Source organism: Lagopus muta, chromosome 1 (genome assembly GCF_023343835.1).
Source record: "Lagopus muta isolate bLagMut1 chromosome 1, bLagMut1 primary, whole genome shotgun sequence".
NCBI classification, from domain to species: Eukaryota; Metazoa; Chordata; class Aves; order Galliformes; family Phasianidae; genus Lagopus; species Lagopus muta.
Window position 1 is genome coordinate 90,911,087 of NC_064433.1, and position 21,620 is coordinate 90,932,706.

A 21,620-nucleotide genomic window follows, 5' to 3' on the forward strand; every position below is an offset into this window, starting at 1 on the left:
AATCCACAAGATGGTACAAAGCATGAATTACACTTCCTGTTAGTACCAAGTTTCAAACTGAACATAGGAAGATCTATCCCAATAAAAAGCTATGATTTACTTTGCACTGTCAAATAGTGATAGCAAAAACTAGATTTTTCATATAGTGACCCATAGCAGCCATCAGTGGCGAAGATAATCCAAGTTAGATCTAGAAACGCAATTCTCAGTGACTTTCTCCTTCAACAACAAGATCTAAAATAATCTGTACTTGTCAGAATGTAAGATCATAAAAGTGTTGAGATCTTACTTTGAGTCTAGAAGTGAATTTTGGTGTAGATTTATCTTCTCCAGGAACAATAGTCCATAAACAGTACAGGAAGCTTGACTCACCACTCTGCCAAAAAGTTATTCGGTATTAAAACAGAAAAAAACCTTCTGAAAAGGAAAAATCTGTGGTCTTGTAGAAAAGAACTGAAATCGTGCAGACTAGAGTTGGAAACTGTGAAGTGGAAAACAATGATAGAAACTTAAAATACCTTCCTTCTTTCCCTGAAATAGCCAACTCCCTTTACTGCCTTATTATACATCAGTGCTATTGAAGGTTCTGTATTATAATGAGAATATTTCTCACACGTAAGATTTTTGAAGGCAAACTGCAACAGCAGAAAACATTTTTCATAGACCTGCATAAATGAGAACCATACAGATACTGCATTTATATTCAGCTGATAATAAAAGTTTATTTAGCAAAGCCATTAAAGTCTGATTAAAATTTGATGAGATGATAGGATAAATGTGGTAAGTCCACTGGGGTCTGAATTGCTGCCAGTATTGATTAATACCTTTAACACCCCAATGGGAATCCTGTCAAAAGCATATTTCAAATATAAGTCATGGGAATCAGAATAAAGCCCCAGATAACAGCTGCCATATCATTTAGTTGAGCATATCGTGTCCCTTTAGGACAAGCAAATGAAACAAGGTAATGGAAAGTTGCTGAAGGATTGATTTGACTCACGAATGTACATGGGAATTTACAGATTCTGAAGATATGAGTCCAGGTTTGTACATAGCATTCACCAGCCTAGTTGAATTTCCCAAGGGTTAAATGTGGCCCGGGTCTCTCTCCTGGTCACGTTAAATCAGACAAATATTTTGATGTATTTGAAGATAACAGTTTGTAGATGGTAAGTGAATACATCTGGCAAGGAAACCAACGCAGAAGTGATTACAGAGAGACTCACAGAAGAAATTGTTTTGCTGACAGTAAAAATACAGTTTTTCCAGATATGAGGGTGGTATTAAACAATGTAAAACCAAGAATGAGAAGTGACAGACAGGAACAGATGTGGATGAAGATTCAGAAAAATGTTTGGAGAAAGGAAGAAAATGTAATAAAATCGTAACTGGTCTGTTAGCAAGTCTGTCATTTCTTTAAAGGTGAAGATAAGAAGCCTGAACTTTTATGTCAAGGCAGAAGCTCAAAGAAATGTGAAAGGAGAGAGAGAGAGAACTGCAAAAGCATTTCTGCTATACTTGTAGGGAAAATACTGAGGAAGTAGCAGAAAAAAGGTTATGTTTTATGAAAAAATCAGTCAAGCATGGCCTAGATTTGAAAGAGAACAAATTAAAAAAGAAAGGAATGAATGCTTGTGATTTAAATGGACAAAAGGTTAAGGGAAGTGTTGCAGATGACTGTGAGGTTGAAAGAATGGAACTGTGAATGATGATAAGGAAAAGGTAAGACCTAGAGTTTGCAGGGGGGAGGGTTGGTTTTGTTTGGTGGTTTGTTAGGGGGATGTTTGTTTTGCAAAAACAAGCCATGGGCGTCTTACTCCAAATCCTGTTTCTACAGAAAGCTAATGAAAAAGAGTTATTCATACAGAATAAGTGCAAAAAGAATTAACTGCAACCCAGCTCAATAAAGTTTTAGTGAATTGAAGAGTTTGTATTATTAAATAAAAAGCAAAAATCAAATCCAGCATGGTTTCAATGGATACAATACCAAATAGGGTTGATGTTATTATTTTATTAGAACAGGCTTAAGGTCTTTAAGAATCTTGTATTTTGTCTTTCATTGCTTAATCAGTAATGGCAACTTTTATTTAAATTATCTGTCACTGACATGTTTTGGGACCCTGAAAGGTTCCTTACTCTTTTGGTAGGAAAGGAAAATCTAAGATATCTGTAACAGGGGATTCCTGTATGTAAAATATATCATTGTCATGCTTGGATCTTGATCCTCAGCTAGCAACCCTCAGACTGTTGTCTGCAGAGCTAGCTGATTACCAGAGGCTTTGGTGGAGACAACAAAGCAGGGTTAGGTTTACTGTTGTGGCATGATGAGAACTATCTGCTCATATTTGGATAGTACTTGAAGATTACAGAACATAAACAAGAGTGGTGAGAATGCTTAAGGGGAAAAGTTGCTATGAGTTTGTCATAAGTAGCTTTTTTTTGAAGATGTGTCAGTAAGTGTGCTTTGCTTGGAAAAGGCTGTGAGATGACTGTGTCGTTCATACATTAAATAGCAAATAACTTTGTCATTCTGCTATATTAGCTCAGAATAGCAGCTTTGAAATCTAAGCATGCGTATATTGAATTTACTGCTTCTTCGGTACTTTTGTCTTCTTTTGTTATAGCTGGATGCAATATTGTTAGTTGTTACCCAGTGAACGTTGTCTCCAGTCTAGGATTTCATGTACTAGTGCATTTGATCTTTTCTTCCAACTGATCTTATGAAAGAAATTGATTCCTAATAGATATGCTAAAAATAATTTGCTGCTCAGGGATGAGCATATTTGTGCTGTTCAGTTTCTCAAATCTAATACACTTACTGGGCTTTAAATTAAAGTTCTTCCCTCCAAATTCATTTTACCTAGACATACAGAATCGTAGAATAGCTCAGGTTGGAAAAGACCTTCAAGATTATCAAGTCCAACCACAGCCTAACTATAACTCTAACAGCCTTTCACTAAATCATGTCCCTGAGCACCACATCCAAACAGTTTTTAAACACATTCAGGGATTGTGACTCAATCACCTCCCTGGGGAGCCTATTCCAGTGCTTAACAACCCTTGCTGTAAACAAGTGTTTCCTGATATCCAACCTAAACTTACCCTGGTGCAACTTGAGGCCATTTCCCTTCATCCTGTCACCACTCAGAAGAGACCAACCCCACTCTGGCTGTAAGCACCTTTCAGATGTGGGAAGAGAGCAATAAGGTCTCCCCTCAGCCTCCTTTTCCCCAGGCTAAGCAGTCCTGGTTGCTTATGAATTAAGCAATAGAAATGTCCTGAGTGCTAATTGTATGTAGCCTGATGCTGAAAGTGTTAAAAGAGAAAATGGAAAGTTAACTTGCTTGCAGGGAAGAGTTGTTTGTATTTGTATGTCTCTTCTTGCTAACATAAAAGCTTGGCTTACTGAATAATCCATGAGAAGCTAAATGTCTGTTAGCTGAGGTCACAGAAATGCTGCTGTCAGCAGTCTGCCTTATATGGGATAGATAGAGCAGACTTCTGATTTAAGAGGTATGGAAGCAATAATTTTCATTTTGGAGATGGAAAAGCAAGGCCCAAGACTAACCACATAGACTAGTGCAATTAATGACATAATTCATATTTTGAAGTTCAACACCAATAGATTCCAGCAGGAATTAAAGAGTGTAATACTTTGATGGGTCTGTGTCTAAGTGGCTTCTCAGTCAGCTAGGAAGACTGGAGAAACCATGCATTACTCTGTAAATTTCATCCCAACCTTCCTTTTCCTTAGTGTGCAGAGGTTATATGGTATTATGTGCAGAACAGATTTTTCTGTGCATTTTCATTCTTGCTTTAAGAAGTGGGGGAAAGCGTTCATGGTAACAGAGGGTAAAATACATTAGGTGTGGTCATTGGAATGATAATGCAGAGTGTGGAAATGTTAAAAAAAATAAAAGGGGGAGATAAGCTGCACAAGGAGAGATTGCTTGTGCTGCTGGGGAAGTTAAATGAAAAAATATGCCAGCATTGGTTGGGTTGGCTGGCAGGGCTACAAATACATCTTAAATACAATCTCTATCTAATGTCACTAGTACAAAGGTCAAGAAAATTAGATGTGTACCTTGAACTTGCATCTTTACTTGCAGAAACACGATGGCCACTTCACAGTCATCCAGCTGGTGGGCATGCTGCGGGGAATTGCATCTGGCATGAAGTACCTCTCAGACATGGGCTATGTACACCGTGATCTGGCAGCCCGTAACATTTTGGTCAACGGCAACCTCATGTGTAAAGTCTCCGACTTCGGTTTGTCACGGGTGTTGGAGGATGATCCTGAAGCTGCTTATACAACAAGTGTAAGTTTGTCTTATCTATTTTGAACGGTCTGTTGCTCTGCCCCTTTTGTTTCAGATTTATCTAAGCCATAGGAATAATGGATTGAATTGGCTGACTTCGTTCATTTATCTTTAGTTATAAAGATATGCACATACAGGAGGGGAGGAAAACCTCTCACTGCTTCATCTCATGGAAGTGTTGCACCTTAAATTTAATTTTGATATAATTTAGCTTACCTTCTATTGAAGCATGTAGGACCATTTTGTCAAGGTTTAAGTCTCATCATTAATACTTAAAATTCATCATGCGGTACAAGGAAATTTGTTTTTGTAACAGTGAATATTTGTGGGTTTGTTGGTTAGTTATCTGGTTTGTTGGTTGGTTGGATTTTTTTCTTCAGTGAAGTAAAATCTGGAGAAGCTTGTTCAGATTTGACTTAAAGAAAAATTAAACTTCAACTATAGTATGAAGCAGATAGGGAACGGATCACAGTGATGCCAGTAAAATTTCAAGCTCAGATGCAGCACTTCTTCATCTCTGCAAAATATTCAACAACATTCCTCTTGTGATCACCACAACATCAAGAATCTTAATAAACTGATTTCAAGTAACTTTAATTCCTATCCGTGAAACTAAAATTATTTCAGAGCCAAGTCACTGAACTTACACAAGGCTGCTCCAAAAGTAATGCCTCCTATTGTATGATGCTAACCTACAATGTCAGAGGCAGATATTGGTGGTATGGCAGTAAAGGCTGAACCTTCCCACTAAAACTCTGTTAGATTCTGTTGCCATGCAACAGAGGGCAACAGAGGGACAGTCTGACAGAAGCAAAGATGTGTCACTGAATTTCTCCATGCAGAAAAAATGGCACTCACTGATTCATCTACACTTACTGAGCATTTATGGAGACCAAACAGTGAATGTGAGCACAGGGAAGCAGTCGGTGGTGCGTTTCAGCAATGGCAAGAGAGACAGTGAGTCACCTCCGCTGGTACAGATTTTGATAAACACAACATACAAGCCCTTGTTCATCATAGAGAAAAATGCATAGCTCATGATGGTAACTGTGTTGAAAAAGAGTGTTTTGTAGCTGAGAATCTGTTCTATCAAACAGTGTCTTCTTATTTGCTGTAGCGTCCATGGAAATAAGTAGGAGGTATTACTTTCAGAGAGACCTACATAGGTTTCTGTGATAGGACAAAGTGACAGAATGCTAATAGAGATGGTAAACTAGCATTAAGTAATTTCTCCGTAAGTACTTTCATTTTGAAAAGTGATTTAGGCCAAAATGAGGAACTCATCTAATTTAACTGCAATTGTAGTAAGTACTGTTTTATTTGTTGCATTCAATATTGCTGTAGTAATGGTATTGCAGAGTCTCTTTAACTCTAAAATAAATATGTTCTGATAAATTCACTGAAGTAAAAGACAAATGAGATTTTATAAAGCTGTCATGCTCTATGGCAAAATGGGTTTCCTTCTCACAAAACTAAGCTAAGTGGCACTCTTAACTAGAGGATTTTCAACATCTCAGCAGGCACAGCCTTGAGATAGAGATGACTGACATCTTTTGCTTTATCTTGCTGTTGTCATGTACATTTTCTTCCTCTTTGTATATTGATTTTGAGTAGATGCTGTGTTGTTTCTATTGGTGCATTCTCCCACATGCAGGGCAAAAATCTAGAATCAGTCTGGAAAAAGCAGTAACTGTGATAGGGGAAGGCAAGAAAGGAAACTTCTTAGAATACTGCAACACTCTGTGCTCATGCTTGTTAGGAGACTGTTCAGGAAAGAGTGATGGAAAACCTGTCAGGTGCTCCAAGGTAACACAGTATGAGGACAGCATGTTTCCCCTAAAAATCAGGAAACAGCTTTTGACTTCTTTTTGTTTTGGTTTGGCTAACCTATTAGGTTGGCCAACCTATTGAGACAATGAATGTAAATCTTATTTCCTAACTATGTTTATCATTTATAGAAAAACTTTAAATGAAGTATAATTTCTGAATAGGGAGTATGAATTAAGAGTTAGTAATACCCAACTGCCAATCTTTGTTTTTCAGATTTGATAGGAAAAGATAAGGAAACTTATGAGATATACAAAAAAGTGTGGTGGGTTTTTGCCCTATAGAGACTAAATTTTTTTTTGTGTTGGTTTCCAAGGCAACAGCAGCTCATGAAAAGACATTTCTAGAATATAAGCAAGCATTCCTGTCAATACAGAGGACATCCAGGCTCTTGCATCCCTCTTTTAGGTCCACTATTTTATATGATGTGGATTCATTTGAATTTGAAATATATTCACAATACTTAGAAAAAAGCCATGGGTCTCCAGGAAAACTTGTATATAGCAAAATGTGTACATATGTATGAATAGATCATGATCTGTGTCACTACTGCACAAAGGGCTACACTGGTATCTGTTCATGGTGACACCTCGAGATTCTGCATTTGGGTATTCTGCAGTTGGAAAGCCTGCTAAAAACTGAACTGCATGACTCATAAAAAAATATAATTGTAAGCTTTTATCATCAGGTGTATCTTTGAATTTTGCCTTAGTATGTACAACATATTCTTTCCTTAATACTTACTAGGGAGTTAAATTATTGGTTACTCTTTATGGAGTCACTCGAAATGTGTGGGTTTAATTCTTCTCAAGCCATTTGGCTAAAATACCTCATCCAGGGAGATTTCAGATTTATTAGATTGATTAGAGGAATAAAATAGATTGACAGCAGTAAGGTATAGAAACACTGACAAGTAATGAAACTTCTGGCAGCTCAAGATTAAGGCTTAATTTGGGTTGTTGGGTTTTTTTACTTTATTATATAACTTTGACACGTTAGAACATTTTCAATATTCTCTCATTGACATAAGTTAGGAATATGAAGGGGGGTGATGAATTGCTCAAAAGAGAAACAGGATGCAAATGATTTTGGGATGTGAAGTAACTGTTTCTGAATGGTCTCATTCCTTCGACAAGCATATTACCTAGTCATTTACTTTAAGAATTAACTGTAGACAGTGAAGTACCCTGTTTATTGGCAGCTGTTCAGAAAAACAAGACAGAGGGACTGTCAAAAGGTTTTGCCAAATCAGAAGTACAAAATCCAACGGGATCCTGAAGGGGTTGTCTTTAGATGAGGCAAGACGATACCAATTTTTCTTTACCAGGGTTACTGAGCTCCTGTGCAGGAATCCAGCTGCTGGCAGCCACTAGACATTTCCAGACCACACATTCTGGATTCTAACCTTTAACAGCAGCAGAAAAGACTGTAGCATGATTTTGGTGCTGACATATAAATCAAACATTTTTAAGTACTCATGTCTCAGAGTATGCGTGAGAGGTAGAAAGAAGCAAGTTACTAAGAGTTATGCTGATGTGCTTAGTCTGCTCCAGGGTATGGAGATGGAACAACTAGTTAAAGCATGTGATCAAATTTCAGTCAAGTGGTATTCAGCTTAATTGCCTTCCCATGAGTTGCTAGATTACTTCCCTACACAGAAGATAAGTGGAGGTGGAGACGCATACGTGCTACTTAGAGACGCTGTCTTTTGTTGTGTTAGACTGGTCAAACATAACACATGTCCAGGTTATGCTCAATGACAAATAACTAGAGGATGAAGAAGCATCATAAAGAATAGTGTCCTGCCGAAAGACTTTGACCCTTTGACCTGTCACATAAGAAAGTGTGACTAGTCCTGATGTGTAGTTTTGTGTTTCAAAGCTTTGATCACAAGTTCATTTTAGAGGTTTTCTGGTTTTATCATCAGCTTTCAAGAGCGGTCAATACAGGATTGCCAACAGAATGTAACAGAGATCACAACCAAAACAGACCCTTAGGAAGAAGCTCTCTAGACAAGAATGAAATAAATATAAATCTGCATAATCTCTCCTAATTTTGTCTGATTTTCCACTTCTGTGAGTATTCTTTCTAATAGTTGTCGCTTGACCTACAAATGTATGGGGTTGAGGAAGAGCACAAAAGTTTTCATTTAGGTGCTGAGAGTCAAAAGGAGCTTAATTCAGAGAGATCTCTAAATCATGATGTTGAATTTAACTGTAAAACATGATGTAACAGCTCCTGCTATTATATATAAAAGAGCATCCCTGCTGTTTCTTCTCCACCATGCTACCTCAGTTTTTCATCCAATCTCTGGAAGTGTTCAAGGCCAGGTTGGATGGGGCCCCAAGCAATCTGATCAGATGGGTGGCAACCAGCCCATTGCTGGGGGACTGGGGCTAAATAGTCTTTAAGGCCCCATCCTACCCAAACCATTCTATACATTTAGGAACTCCATATATGCGTTAAGCAGATAAATGCAAGTGGAAAATGTGTGTTTCATGAGCATGAAAATGTTCAAAATCATTTTTCATGAACTCAACATAAATTCATCCTAGCATCTTGGTAGTTGGAAGGGAGTCCCTTCCAACTCAGGATATTCTGTAATTCTAGGAAGAAAACAAGTAACAAAAGCAGAGTATGCATTATTTTCAAGCTTTCTTTGTAGCAGGCTGCAGAATTAGAGCACCTTATGTTTGATTCACTATTGCAATTTTTGATTCAAACAGTCAAAGTAACTCTAACCAGTAAAAAGAACCCATTCATGGATATGCAGATTTTTCTTTGTAAAAGTCTTTGAATCAGGATGGCATTTTTCTTGAGGATATGCTCTAACATGTACAGAAGGGACTGTGGAGGATTGGTACACTGAAATTCTGTATCATGTGCTACTTAAATGCAAAATAAATCGTCCTGGCTTCAAGATTTTATTTATTTATTTATTTATTTATTTATTTACTCACTCATTTATTTATTTATTTAAATCATTGCTTTTAAGTAGTTTAATTCTTCCAAATAGATTTGTTACTGAAAATGATAACAAAACATGTCTGTTGGAATAGCAACCCAAAAGAAGCAGTTATCTGTCGAAGTACAACCCAGTAGAAATACTCTAGAGTGTACAACAGTAAAGATAGATAAACTAGGACAAGCATGTAAATCTGCAGAAATTAGCAGCATTTTATTGGGTCCTACAGGGGCTTACTATGGAATATCAAATGCAACTGTAACCACTGTTATGGAGAAAACATAGAAAAGATTCAGAAGGATAAAACAAGATGGGCAGGCTGGGAGGATCAGTTAATATTTTGACGGGGCAAGTGATGACAAAAATTAATGAAAGTAACTTTTGTGGAAAAAAATGAGTGGTGCAAAAATTTTTGTTTAAAGAAAAGGATCGGAAGAAAAGGATGCCTCAGTGGAGCTAACTGGTCAGCTTAAATACTAGCTAATAAAACAGAAGATCATGAACTAGCCAGAAAGTAGCCTATAAAAATGCATCTGACATTTTACTGCAGTTTGGCTATAATCTAAAGCAAACAAAGGTAAAAGCAAATGGAAAATACCGGGCAAAAAAAAAATAATAATAATTTTTTAAAAATCATGTTTTGTTAACTGGCCTCAGAATACAGTGCTAAATTGACTTTTTAATTAAAATGTATTAGCTTGTAGCTTAACTGAATAATATACAGTTGTCTCTTGTTTACGAAATGCAGGTTTCATTGCCAGGAGGTACTGATTTCCTTAGTGGGTTTGAAGTGTACCTGTTTCCACAGTATGCTATTTGTGCAAAAGGAAGAGACTGTAATGGACAGATTATACTGTAAATCTCCCTTCTACATCACTGTTTACAGCACGGTTCAGTCAATTCTGGTAGGGAATGTAAAAGGGGTGGGAATATAAAGAGGTTCCTGTTTAGAAAGAAAAAAGGATCGGATAGGGAGCCTGTGGAGTTTCCTTCCTTCGAAAGAGTAGTCATAAGTAAATCTTTGCATAAAGCTGCAAAGTGTTCTTTTTCTCCAGACGACTTCTACTTCGGAATATGTAAATGTAACACATATTCTTTTGTTCTTAGAACTATAACTGCCATTGCCTCTGGTGACCTCATGCCTTGATCAGTACTTTGGGAAAGGAAGAGACTGATTCAGATTCCTTGTAACGCTTAAATGATACTTTCCATTGCTGAAGAAGAAAATTATATTTTTCTTTTCCTCTAGCCTGGAGTGCAGGATTTATTCATCAATGACATAGCACTGACTAGTTTTAACATCATCGGGGCTGGTGATATATCATTAACTGGTGGAATGCTTAGAAAGCTCTTTTGGGGAGAAAGAGTGTTCCTTACTAGTGGTTGTTTAACTGGTGAAAAAAGAATTCACTTTTTCCAGTATTATCTCATGGTGCTAAGTGTTAAGACTGTCTTCTGTTTAAGATGCAAAACTTACAGTTATTAAACCCATGGAGCTGGGCAATGCCACATCTCCAAGCAAATCTTAAGTATTTGTGCAAGGAGGGAGGTTTGAGGCGAAAGTCAGTGCACTTGAAAATGATTTCTGAAACAATATTTAAGACTATGAATCTCAAAAAGCTCCAGATAGTCTTTTCAGAAAGAATTGTCCTGGGCTCCTAACTATTGACCTCTCACTTGGATCATGGAAAAGTATTCATTCATTCTGCTTGCCTTGTTTGTACCTGGCAGTGATGCCAGTAGTGCAGTAACACATAACATACTACATGCTCTATATACCTATGATATGAGCAATCATAGTAGTTTACTGCTGACAGATACATTTTTAACTAGCAATTACCAGAATATTAATTTTAACTTGAAACACTGCTGTCCTAGCATGCATATGAGCCTTTGCATGCACAATTATAATTGTTTAATTTTAGTTTATCAGAATTGCCTTTTTCAAACTGTAATTTAAAAAATTATTGTAAAAATGCAGGACATACTTGAACAGTTTCAGCAGTACTACATTCACTTAGAACTGTAATATCAACACTTGATATTAGAAATGCAGGCATACTAACATAAAACCAAAGTTCTTTATTTATTTATTATATGAATGAACACTGGTTTAGCTGGGTTATTGCTTACTTATTGTTTGGTATGGGTTATTGATTACTTACTTATGTACCACAGCTTACTTTCTACTTTAATATGAAAAATTATGACCAAGATGAAGTACATCATAAAATACCTTTACTGTATTAAATATGTTACATTGGAGAATAAGTGAAAAAAAGCATGCACAGCTCCTGATATCCTGTTAAAGGAGTTCAAATTTAGTTCTTTATGGTCAGAGGTGTTGTGTTTAGCAACATGTGATCTGACACTAATTACTTCTAGGCAGTAGCATTCAGGTACATAGAAGAAGCCGGACAACCTTCAGAAGCTTTGAAAAAGAACATAGCTTAGTCATGTGATTTTTCTGAATTATTGACACTTGTAAAGACAGATTAAGAAGATAAATTTACATACTGTCGACTGTAGAAGTCAGAATAGATAGGCAATTTATGAAGAAGAATATAATTCATCTCCAGTGAGCCAAATAACTCAGCTGCAGCTCTATTATCTAACTGCTGTTAGGTGGCAAGAATTTTTGTTTTCTGTTATCGCAACATTGCCCACATGAATTTACAGTCCACATAGAATACTGCTGTGAAAAGAAAATTCTCTTCATCTAGCCGTGTATAAAACTTCTGTGTTGGAAAATTTGAAACAGGTGGAAAACAGTGCAGTTGACTCCACTGGCCTTTTGTGAACCCTAACCCAAACCTTGATATATTCCACACTAGTATGTAATTCCTTTGCACTGTGTCCTTGAGCATTATCAGTGAACAATCTAATTCCCGACTCTAGTCCATGTAACAGTAATTTAAGAGGAGGAGAGGGGTGGGTTCCTGTTATTCTCTGGTACTTAAAGGCAGTTTTTTAAGTGCAGTCAGTTGCACATTTCAGAGCTCACAGGGAAGGAAGCTTGAGAGCAGTCTCATACTGTGACTTCAGATGCTATAAGAGCTCATCTGTGTTTCTATCTCAGTCCTGTATTTTCTCTTATTGCATTGTGTTGCACTGAGCATGTTCTGTCAACTGAAGAACAAACAATTATGACTCTTAAGGAGACCAAAAATAGTTCTGCTAGATGTAGTCTTCTTTTTTTGTGGGTTTTTTTTTCCTTTTTTTTTTTCAGTTGGAATTCCTGTGTGCCAAAACCCAAATACAGATGCTTTGGTCTTTCCTGTTTTTTGCTTTTTTCAGTCTGTTCCCAACAGATTATCCTACGCTGTATTTGTACATGACTGACAATTCCTGCATTTCTAGTGATTTTTAATTATCAATTTCTAACGCTTTAGAAAGAGGCAATAAAATTTCGGAGATTATATACTTATTTCATGAGTAATTAAATGGTAATGAAGAGAACAGAGATTCTGATAATTTTGCAAGGACTTAATTTTAGTTTATTTTGCAGCATACGTTTCTGACATCCCATATTGAAGACACAGATCTAGGGAACAGACTCCTTTTGTACCTTTTCCAATAGAAGGTCTGTGGGTACTGGAGAGGTAGTTGCTTATTTGTTTTGTTGTGAGGTTGTTTGTTTGTATTTGTTATTGTTGTTTGTTGAGGAGTAGTTTTAATAATGTGACCAAAAGGAACCAGTTAAGAAATGGAGGTTTCAAAGGACTGGAAGGAATACAAAGGAGGAAGGAAAAAATATTTTTGAAAGCAAGGAAGAGTTGGTTTTATGTTTTGTCTTCAGCAAATGTTAAATTATAACAAAGTCATTGGCGAAGAGAAAGCATCAGAGGCTTTTCTCTGAGTTCTCTGACCTTTTAAAAATCGGAAGTTTAATTTCACAAAGATGGTGTCCATCTACTGTCTGGCTGAATACTACAGCTTTTCTGGGTAATGTTGCAAAGTAGCTCCAGGTTTTGGTTATGAAAGAGATCTCAGATTTAAGAAGGAAAAAAAAAAAAAAACATTGCACTGTTTAACTACTGCTCTTGAAATAAAAGAAACTTGCAAGGAAGAGATCCAGGTAAACGTGGAACAGTGGACTTCTAGCTTGGAGTGATATTGAATTCTGTGTTGTGATGTGAAGTACTTGTGTTCCACCATTTCCCCATCTCTCTTCAGATAAAATCTCTGATTCTGCTGTCATTGGTGTCAGTGCTTCGATATTTACTTCATCTAGAACAAGGAAGCCAGATAGTTGGTACTATTTCTGATACTTCATGCAGTCCTGCATAACCTCATGTACATAGTATCAAATTTGATGTAAATAGGATACTGCAATTATGGAGGAAAGTTTCTGAGACAATGTATACACGTTTAACTTTGTCTACTCTCATAGTTTTGTAATAACGATGTTAACTGGAAACAAGGCTGACCTAGTTATTCACCTAAATTAATCCCCAGTGAAATCAACTAGAGGAATTTCCGCTGAACATGTAGAAATTTCAGTCTGCCTTAAATCAGAAGAATAACTACAGAAGGAAATTATTCATTGTTGCCTGTTTGCTTATGAATTGGTTTGCTTACACATAGGAAAGCCAAATTATTTTCAACTACAAAGAAGCCCTTGGGAACCTTACTTTCTCATTTTCCTGTACTTAACAGACTTCTAGAAATTTGAAATTATAAATTTATTTTTTTAGTGTTGCTCTTTGGCAGGTTTTCAGCATGTCAGTTCCCTGCCATGCTGTGAGTTCCTCCCTTCATTAAATACCTCGGGGTTGATTTTTAGCTTACTGTTGTTGCATTTTCCTTTGAGCAGAGTGCCACAAGAATATTGCAGCACAGTGGTTGTTATGGTGGAGGAAAAAAAATGCATTAGACCTAGATTTGTACAACTCTGATAAATCTAGGTCAAACAACATAGTCTTTGCTCAGTACTTATTCAGGCAAAACTCCCATTGGCTTTAACCAGAGTTTTGCCTGACAAAGCACTGTGGGATTTTGCCCTTAGTATCTAAAATATTTGATCTGTTCTTAGCACTTCGGAAGCATCTGAGAAACACATTGTATGTGTTGTCCTTGACTGCCCCGCTGTGGCTGTATCATCTTTGATTTAAAAGGTGGCAGAATCTTCTGTCTCCACATTTAGCATGTCTTCGCTGTGAGAGTTTAAAAAAGAGAAGGGAGGAAGAAAATCAAAAGACCTTTTGTGCATCTGTTATTTAAAATAATTCTAAGATCTCTGTGCGTTAATTCTATATATTGCTGCACAAAAAAAGGATGTGTTTTTTATATTTATTTTGGATTCCTTTCTCCTTTTCCTTCTACTCTAGAACTCCAGCTTTCCCATTTTCAGCTGTGGGTTTTTTGGGTGGATGGGGGAGAAGCACGTTTTCTCTTAAGAAGTCTTCTGACTTTTTTTTCTCCTATAAAATGTTTCACAGATTCGTATCACTCCTTATGCCATATGAGGCTTTAGGTTCACAGTTTGAATTCAGAAATCCATTCAATGAGATGAAGAAACTCAGTAGTTCCACTTTATTTTTTTTCCCATTTTTGAAGAAGGCGTTACATTATGAGGTCAATTAAACATGTTCAAGAAGCATGCAGTATTTGGAATTAAAGAATGGCATACGAAAACATGAAATCATACAGAAGAACTGGTTTACATCTTACTGTTACGGGGGTTGAAGTAGATGATCTTTGAAGGTCCCTTCCATCTCAAACCACTCCATGCTTCTATGAATATGGTTTTGCTTACTGCTTTTTTTTTTTTTTTTAACATATTTTTTCTAAATGAACTGAGCTGTAGTGCACTTTGAGATGAGTATTGTCCTCTCCTATAACATGACACCACTACTTGCTTATATTTTTACTGAAACTACCTCTGTTTTTACTCACAGTGCATTACTCCTTCAATGCATCATTTCTCCTTCTCTTCTCCATTTTCATTGTATTTTCATTTATAGCAAACCTCACAGGAACTATCACATTTTTTTCCACCAGGCACTCTGCTTTTATTTTAAATTCCCTCTTGGAGATCAGCACCTGGGGTTTTAATGAAAATCCTTTTGAATAAACATGCAATCACCCTACTCTTTACTTTAAAAAAATCCTTAGGAAAATCTCATAATAAATACATTGCTCATTTCTTTAGAACCTTCCTTATCGAGGCTGAATGGCCTCATAATCTTCAAGAGTTTCTGCTGAAACAAGTAGTTCTAATTGTGGGTAAACTGGTATTCAGTGTGAGCATCCAGTAGGCTTTTTCTCCCACTGTAGCGCTCACTGACAGCACAGAAGTATATATGGTAAACAGTCAGATGTAGCCTGAGGAAAACATACTGCATCCATTTCTCTGAAATGAGGAAGCTGGTAACAATATGTTGACAATTAAGAAATACTTACTTCTTTGCTTTTCATTCATGTGCTATCATCATTCATCTGATCTCTGATACTTTTGTGCCCAAACTCTGCAACTCAGCCACTACGTTGAACTATTTCTCATATTTCAGCCTATTTAACAGTGTCTTATTTTAAAACAGAGAGGCTGTTGAAATACTGTAGGTATACTCCCAAAAGTAGAGAAGTAGTGCTATTGATTAAACCCTTAGGCAGATGTTCTCTGTTTACATTCATTTTCTTCCATACAACTGGCATTCAGCAACCCAGTACTTTCTAAGTTGTGTGTCAGTGAATGAATATTTCCCAATCACTGTTCCTGCATTTGTATCTTGTGGTTAATGTACTTAATTAAGGCATATTACTCTGAATTGACCATTTAATTTCTAAATGAATTCTTAAAGATATCATTAACATAATAAAATTTCCCAATCTGAATAGACAACCTTCAACCTTTAATCTAACAAACAGGAATAATTAATTCAAGCTGCTAAATAATAAATGCAAGTTCATCATTAAGATGTCCTTATATAAAGTTGAATTTTGTCTTCTGTCCCTTGCTTCAATTTTTTATGTAACTTTCTCAGGCATAGCTGTTTGGCTAATTCTTTTATTCACCACAAGAATTCAAATAATTCAGCTGTGTTTTAAAAGTAAGCAGCTCCTGTGCTGGGCTGGGATTTACACAGGATGCTTATCAAATGTCCAGATGTTGGTTATGAGTGGAAAAATATTCCCAGTAGTGCAGGAAGCCTGAACTTGTTAATTTTCATTGACTAACTTATTTTTTGAAATGAAAAAATATATACTGGTCTACTTGGTTTTACCAAGTCCTTTGGATGTTGGGTTTGTTGGTTTTTTTGTTTTGTTTTGTTTTGTTTTTTGTTTTTCTGTGAAGCCTAGCACAAGAGGGAACACCCTGTGGCTGCATGAACTCCTGCGGCGTGTCTGCTGCAAGTCACCTATAGGAGGGATTCTCTTTGGACAGTCTTAAAACCACAACTTTGATTCATTCAATAGAAGAATCGATAGCAATCAGTAGCATTTGATAGATTAATCTGGCTTGCAACCTTCAAGAGGCAGGTGGTGAAGTCTTTCCTGCCTTTGTTTCTCAATCCTGTTTGCTTCAGTGTTTCTATACATTTCTATTCTTAATCTGCTGTGCAAGTCAGACACACGTTACTCTCCTTTTCCTCCTCGATGCATGCATTTTCTGAGTGACTGGTTTCTTCAGTAATTTTCCCTAATTCATTAGGGATTGCATTAAGCAGAAGTGCGTGACCAAATACACCAATTTTTGCTGTCAGAGCAGTTTGATTTCAAAATTTATATTGCTTTTTTTTTATATATAATGACCACAGTAACAAGCCTTGACATAACACTGCTGGTTACATCCAAAAGTAGTAATTCTGCTATGTTCTTCTCACAGTTAAGGCACACTGACTTAAACACCTGTTATACTTATTGCTGTATGTCATTCATTCAGTGCATTCCCACCTGACGTAGCTGGACAGGTAACCACCAAGTACTTGGCAACCAGGAAGATTTAAAGAGAACTGCTTCGTATTTCATAGTAAGAGAAGCAGAGAGCTTCATAACCTGTTAATAAGCAGTTTCCCAATTCCATATTTTGTACAAGAACTGCACTGTGCTCTAACCATGCTACCAGATATTAGAAATAATAACTGGTAACAGTAAAAAAGTATACCAGGATGGTGTGAAGATAATACAGATTAGTAATTCTAAAGTACAAAACTAACAAGTGTATGAATATGATAACTGAATCTGATGCCTAATGCCAAAGCTGCCAAACTGAAAGTGCACGGGTAAGTGGAATAAACAGCTCCAGTTCTTTTCAGTGGTCATGTCATTAGGTGCCTGTATATATGTATATATGTATAAGATAGCTCAAGAACTACGATCTATGCTCTCACAAGCCATTTGTCCTCTTCAGAATTTATTTTTAAGGAAATAAGTTAGGCTTTTGGGATTCTCTTTTCTCCCCTCATCTGCCTTCTTTCCTGACCAGACAGAAGTATGATGGACATTCTCTACTTTGGACAGTCAGAAGAGCAGAGAGGCAGAGCGCAAGCAGAAAGGAGCAATTGAATGCTGTTCTTTGGCTCAGTTCATCTGAAAGAGATAATCCTCATTTTAACTCCAGAAGTCACTCTGTAGGGATGTAGGGACGTCCCATCAATTCTAACATCACGTTTAATAATCTAATTCCGACATAACTTGAATAAATTGTAACCTACAGTTGTTTTCAAAAAATGGAAATTCTTCCCAGAAATAAAAGAAAAAAGAACCTTTTATTTAAGAGTTAGCAGAAGGAGTCAGGAGAAGCTTGATGTCTCAGGAACTTTGATGAGCATCGAATAGGCTGAAGCCTGCTGCACCAGAAGCATGGTGTGGTCAGAAAACTGCGCTGTGGCGGACATACAGATTGCCAGGCATACGGCCAGGCATGGCCAGCACTCTAGCTTCTACCTCAGCTGTCTGTGGACCAGCACTTGTCTGCTGGTGGGCACAGCTTTTCGCCCCAAGCCCTGAAGATGGTTGTGATTCGCCGCCTGACAACCGTAGCCCTCTGAAGCCTGGAGCAGGAGGAATTGCCCCTGTGGCTGGATGACCTCCTGCGGCACTTCTGCTGCCGCCTGGAGTATACCTCAATTGCTTCCTTTCATGATGTGAGAGGGTGATTTTTTTCTGTGACTTGCAGCTCTAAAATGGGGCGGAAGTGAACAGGCAGTCCTTCATAGCATCTTGAAATATCAAGAAATCCTCTTGGACCATTTCTTATTAGCGTCACAGAGCTACCGCTTTCATTCTTTTGTCAATTTTTGACTGTGCAGCCCTACATTTTCTTTTACAGATTTCTTGGTATGTTATGTATGTTATGTAAATTAACAGATTAACAGTGACCTTTTTTCCACACACTAAGCTGCAAAGCTTTTGGCCCTAATTTGTAGCCTACACTAGAGTGTCAGTTGGCAGCATTCTTGTTCATGCTTCTGCAGTACTTCTCCACTGGTGAGGCATGGCACATGGATCATGCTTCTCAAGAGTTAGTCTCTACACCATGTTGCATTCTGTGGTAGACATGCTGGTGCACAGTACTGCCAGCTGAAATAGGAATGCACACTTAATACTGCATAAATTATTTGGTATAAGCAATACAATCTCCCTAAAAAACTTAGTCTAGAAAATGAAATAACTTTCTGTGATTCTTTTAGTCTCTTGATCATATTGCCTTTGTTCTTAGGATTTCAACATTATAAGAAGGTGAGGTATGGAAAAAGAGAATAAATAGAAAGATACACCTTGCAGCTGTGACTAACAAAAGGAATATATCCCACTGTAATAGTATTGCTTATGAAATTTGCTAATTATTCTATATAATGGGGAAAAAAATATTACACCATAATGTACTGTAGATTATTCAACTAAAGTAAAGTACACTGTGTGTGCAAGTTTTCTTCTCAAATTCTTTTCTAAATAGGAGCTGCAAAGGTTCATGAAACTGTCACGCTCCTAAACAATTTAGCAGATCTGATGCACTCTTCTTGAGAGAAAAGTACTGGGATCCTTAGCTTTAGTAATTTGATGAGATTTTAACATGTTTGCTTCCTTCTAATTACCTACAGAACACTTAGCTTCCGTCAGAAATAAATCTATGGATCACATCTGCTTCTTAATTAGAAAAGGTTAATGGTTTTGTGTATAATTCTTGGCATTACTGTCATCCATAGGATAGTAATGTCACATAGTTAAGTATATGCAACAGAATACAACTTCATATCATAGAAACATAGAATCACAGAATCACAAGGCTGAAAAGGACCTGCAAGATCATCTAGTCCAACCTTTCAATACGCCATCTTATCTTGCATCCAACTAACTGATGAAAACATTAAAGACAACTGGCCCTGATGGAAATTGGAACTTCACTAGTGACTGGTCACCAGCCTGATGTAATGCCATTTCCAGTAACCCTATGGGCTCGACCCATCAGCCAATTGTTCACCCACTGCACTGTGTTTTTGTCTAGCTGTGTGTTGGGCATATTGTCCAGACAGAAGTTGTTCTGACAAACAGTACTGAAAGCTTTGCTGAAATCAAAGAAGATCACATCTATGGCCTTCCCTAGGACAACTAGGTGGGCAGTCTTACTGTGAGATGTTTGAGTTCATTAAGCAAGAGTTTCCCCTCATGAACTCATGTTGGTTGTGACCAGTGACTGTGCATCTTTCGGGAGTTTTTCAGTAACTTACAGAACAATCTTTTCCATAATCTTGCCAGGCGCTGAAGAGAGACAGAGAAACCTGTAATTACCAGGGTCTTCTTGCCCTCCCTTCTTGAAAACTGGGACAACGTTTGTTAGCTTACAGTCGACTGGAATCTCTCCAGATTCCCAAGACCATTGGAAAGTAGTTGAGAGAGACCTCGTGATGACGTCAGCCAGTTCTTGGAGTTCTGTGGGATGAATCCCCTTCGCCCCATGCACTTGTATGTATCCAGCTGGAGCAGCAAATCCCACACCAGTTTGGGCTTGCCCTGGAGTTTATTGTTACCACAGTCATAGTCTTCCAACTCAGAGCTGTGAAGGTCCCAGAGTCAGTCACTAGCTGACAGCAGCTGCCACTCTCCACCCTGCACCCCAGTGAACACCCCTCAGTTTTGTAGTTTTTTTCACGTGATGTCATAGGGTGTGGAAAATCCCTTTGGCCAGTTTAGGTCAGCTCTCACTGTTCTTTTCAGTGGTGAGTGGAGACAGGACAAGGGGAAATGGCCGGAAGCTGCAGCATAGGAAGTTCCGCACAAACATGCGCAAGAACTTCTTTACAGTGAGGGTGACGGAGCACTGGAACAGGCTGCCCAGGGAGGTGGTGGAGTCTCCTTCTCTGGAGATGTTCAAGACCTGCCTGGATGCCTACCTGTGCAACCTGGTGTAGGGAACCTGCTTTGGCAGGGGGGTTGGACTCGATGATCTCTGGAGGTCCCTTCCAACCCCTACAATTCTGTGATTCTGTGATTCTATCCCAGCTCCCTGTGCCCCTGATTTGTTTTTTAAGAAAGCGAATGTATGTGAACGTGGTTGCAGGTGTGGATTTAACTTTTCATTCTTGAACATGTCTACTTTCTGCTCCATCTCACATGCCTGGAAAGGAACCCTTTTAAGGAGTACCTTTGCCAGTGGAAAGAGTAGGGGACAATCGCTTTATTCAGACTGTATTTTAAAAGCTGTACATACATGGTGGGTTGACCTTAGCTGTTTACCCAGTGCACACCAAGCTACCCTCTCTCTTCCCGTCCTCAACAGGGAGAAAATATGATGAAACAGCTTGTGGGTTGAGATATGGACGAGGAGATCTCTCACCAGTTGCCGTCACAGCTTTTGGAAGATGAATTCAATTTATTGCCCTTTAATGACAAGGTTGAACAGTGAAAACTAAAAGCAAAACTAAAAACACTTTTCTCCTACAACTTCTACTCTTGAGGCTCAACTTTACACTTGAAACTTCAACCTCCTCCCCTCAAGATGAGCAGGACGGACTGGGAATGGGGCCATGGTCAGTCCTTAATGCTTCATCTCTGCTGCTCCTCCATGGTCTCTATCTTCCCCCATGAAGGATGCTGCTGAAGCTAGAACTGATCCTGCATGAGCTTCCCACAGGCTGCAGCTCTCCCAGCACTGCCCCAACATGGCTTTGAACCACTGGGTATACTTGTCAGGCACTGCTCCACACAGGTCCCCAGTGGGTGGCAGCTCCCCCAGGCCCCCGGCCCCACTGCAGGCTGCTCTCCACGGACTGCAGCTCCAGCCCAGGGCTGCTCCATGTGCTTTGGCTTCCTCCAGGCCTCATCCATTGCTGCACTGTGGGCTCTTTCATGGCTGTGCATGGAGATCTGTCCTGCGCAGTGCCCATGAGCTGCAGGGGGACAGCCTGCTCCACCATGTGGAGCAGAAATGGCTGTAGAGACGTTTAATGCCCTCCTCACACTATCTTCAACACTGATGACGAGCTCTGGGAAACCCAGAGACATGAGTTGGAGGACTGTGACTGTGGTAAGAATAAACCCCCAGACAACCCCAAACTTGAGTAGGA

At 38.2% G+C, this 21,620-nt stretch overlaps 1 protein-coding gene across 8 annotated transcripts in view; it reads left to right on the forward strand.

Moving 5' to 3' along the window:
- The window catches only part of EPHA6 (EPH receptor A6), a 504,987-nt gene that overhangs the window by 426,413 nt on the left and 56,954 nt on the right, over nt 1-21,620 (forward strand). For all 8 annotated transcript variants that reach the window (XM_048934207.1, XM_048934201.1, XM_048934203.1 and 5 more), the window contains one exon: nt 4,110-4,319. In XM_048934207.1, coding sequence (XP_048790164.1) covers nt 4,110-4,319 — 210 coding nt within the window. The remainder of the gene's footprint in view (nt 1-4,109; nt 4,320-21,620) is intronic.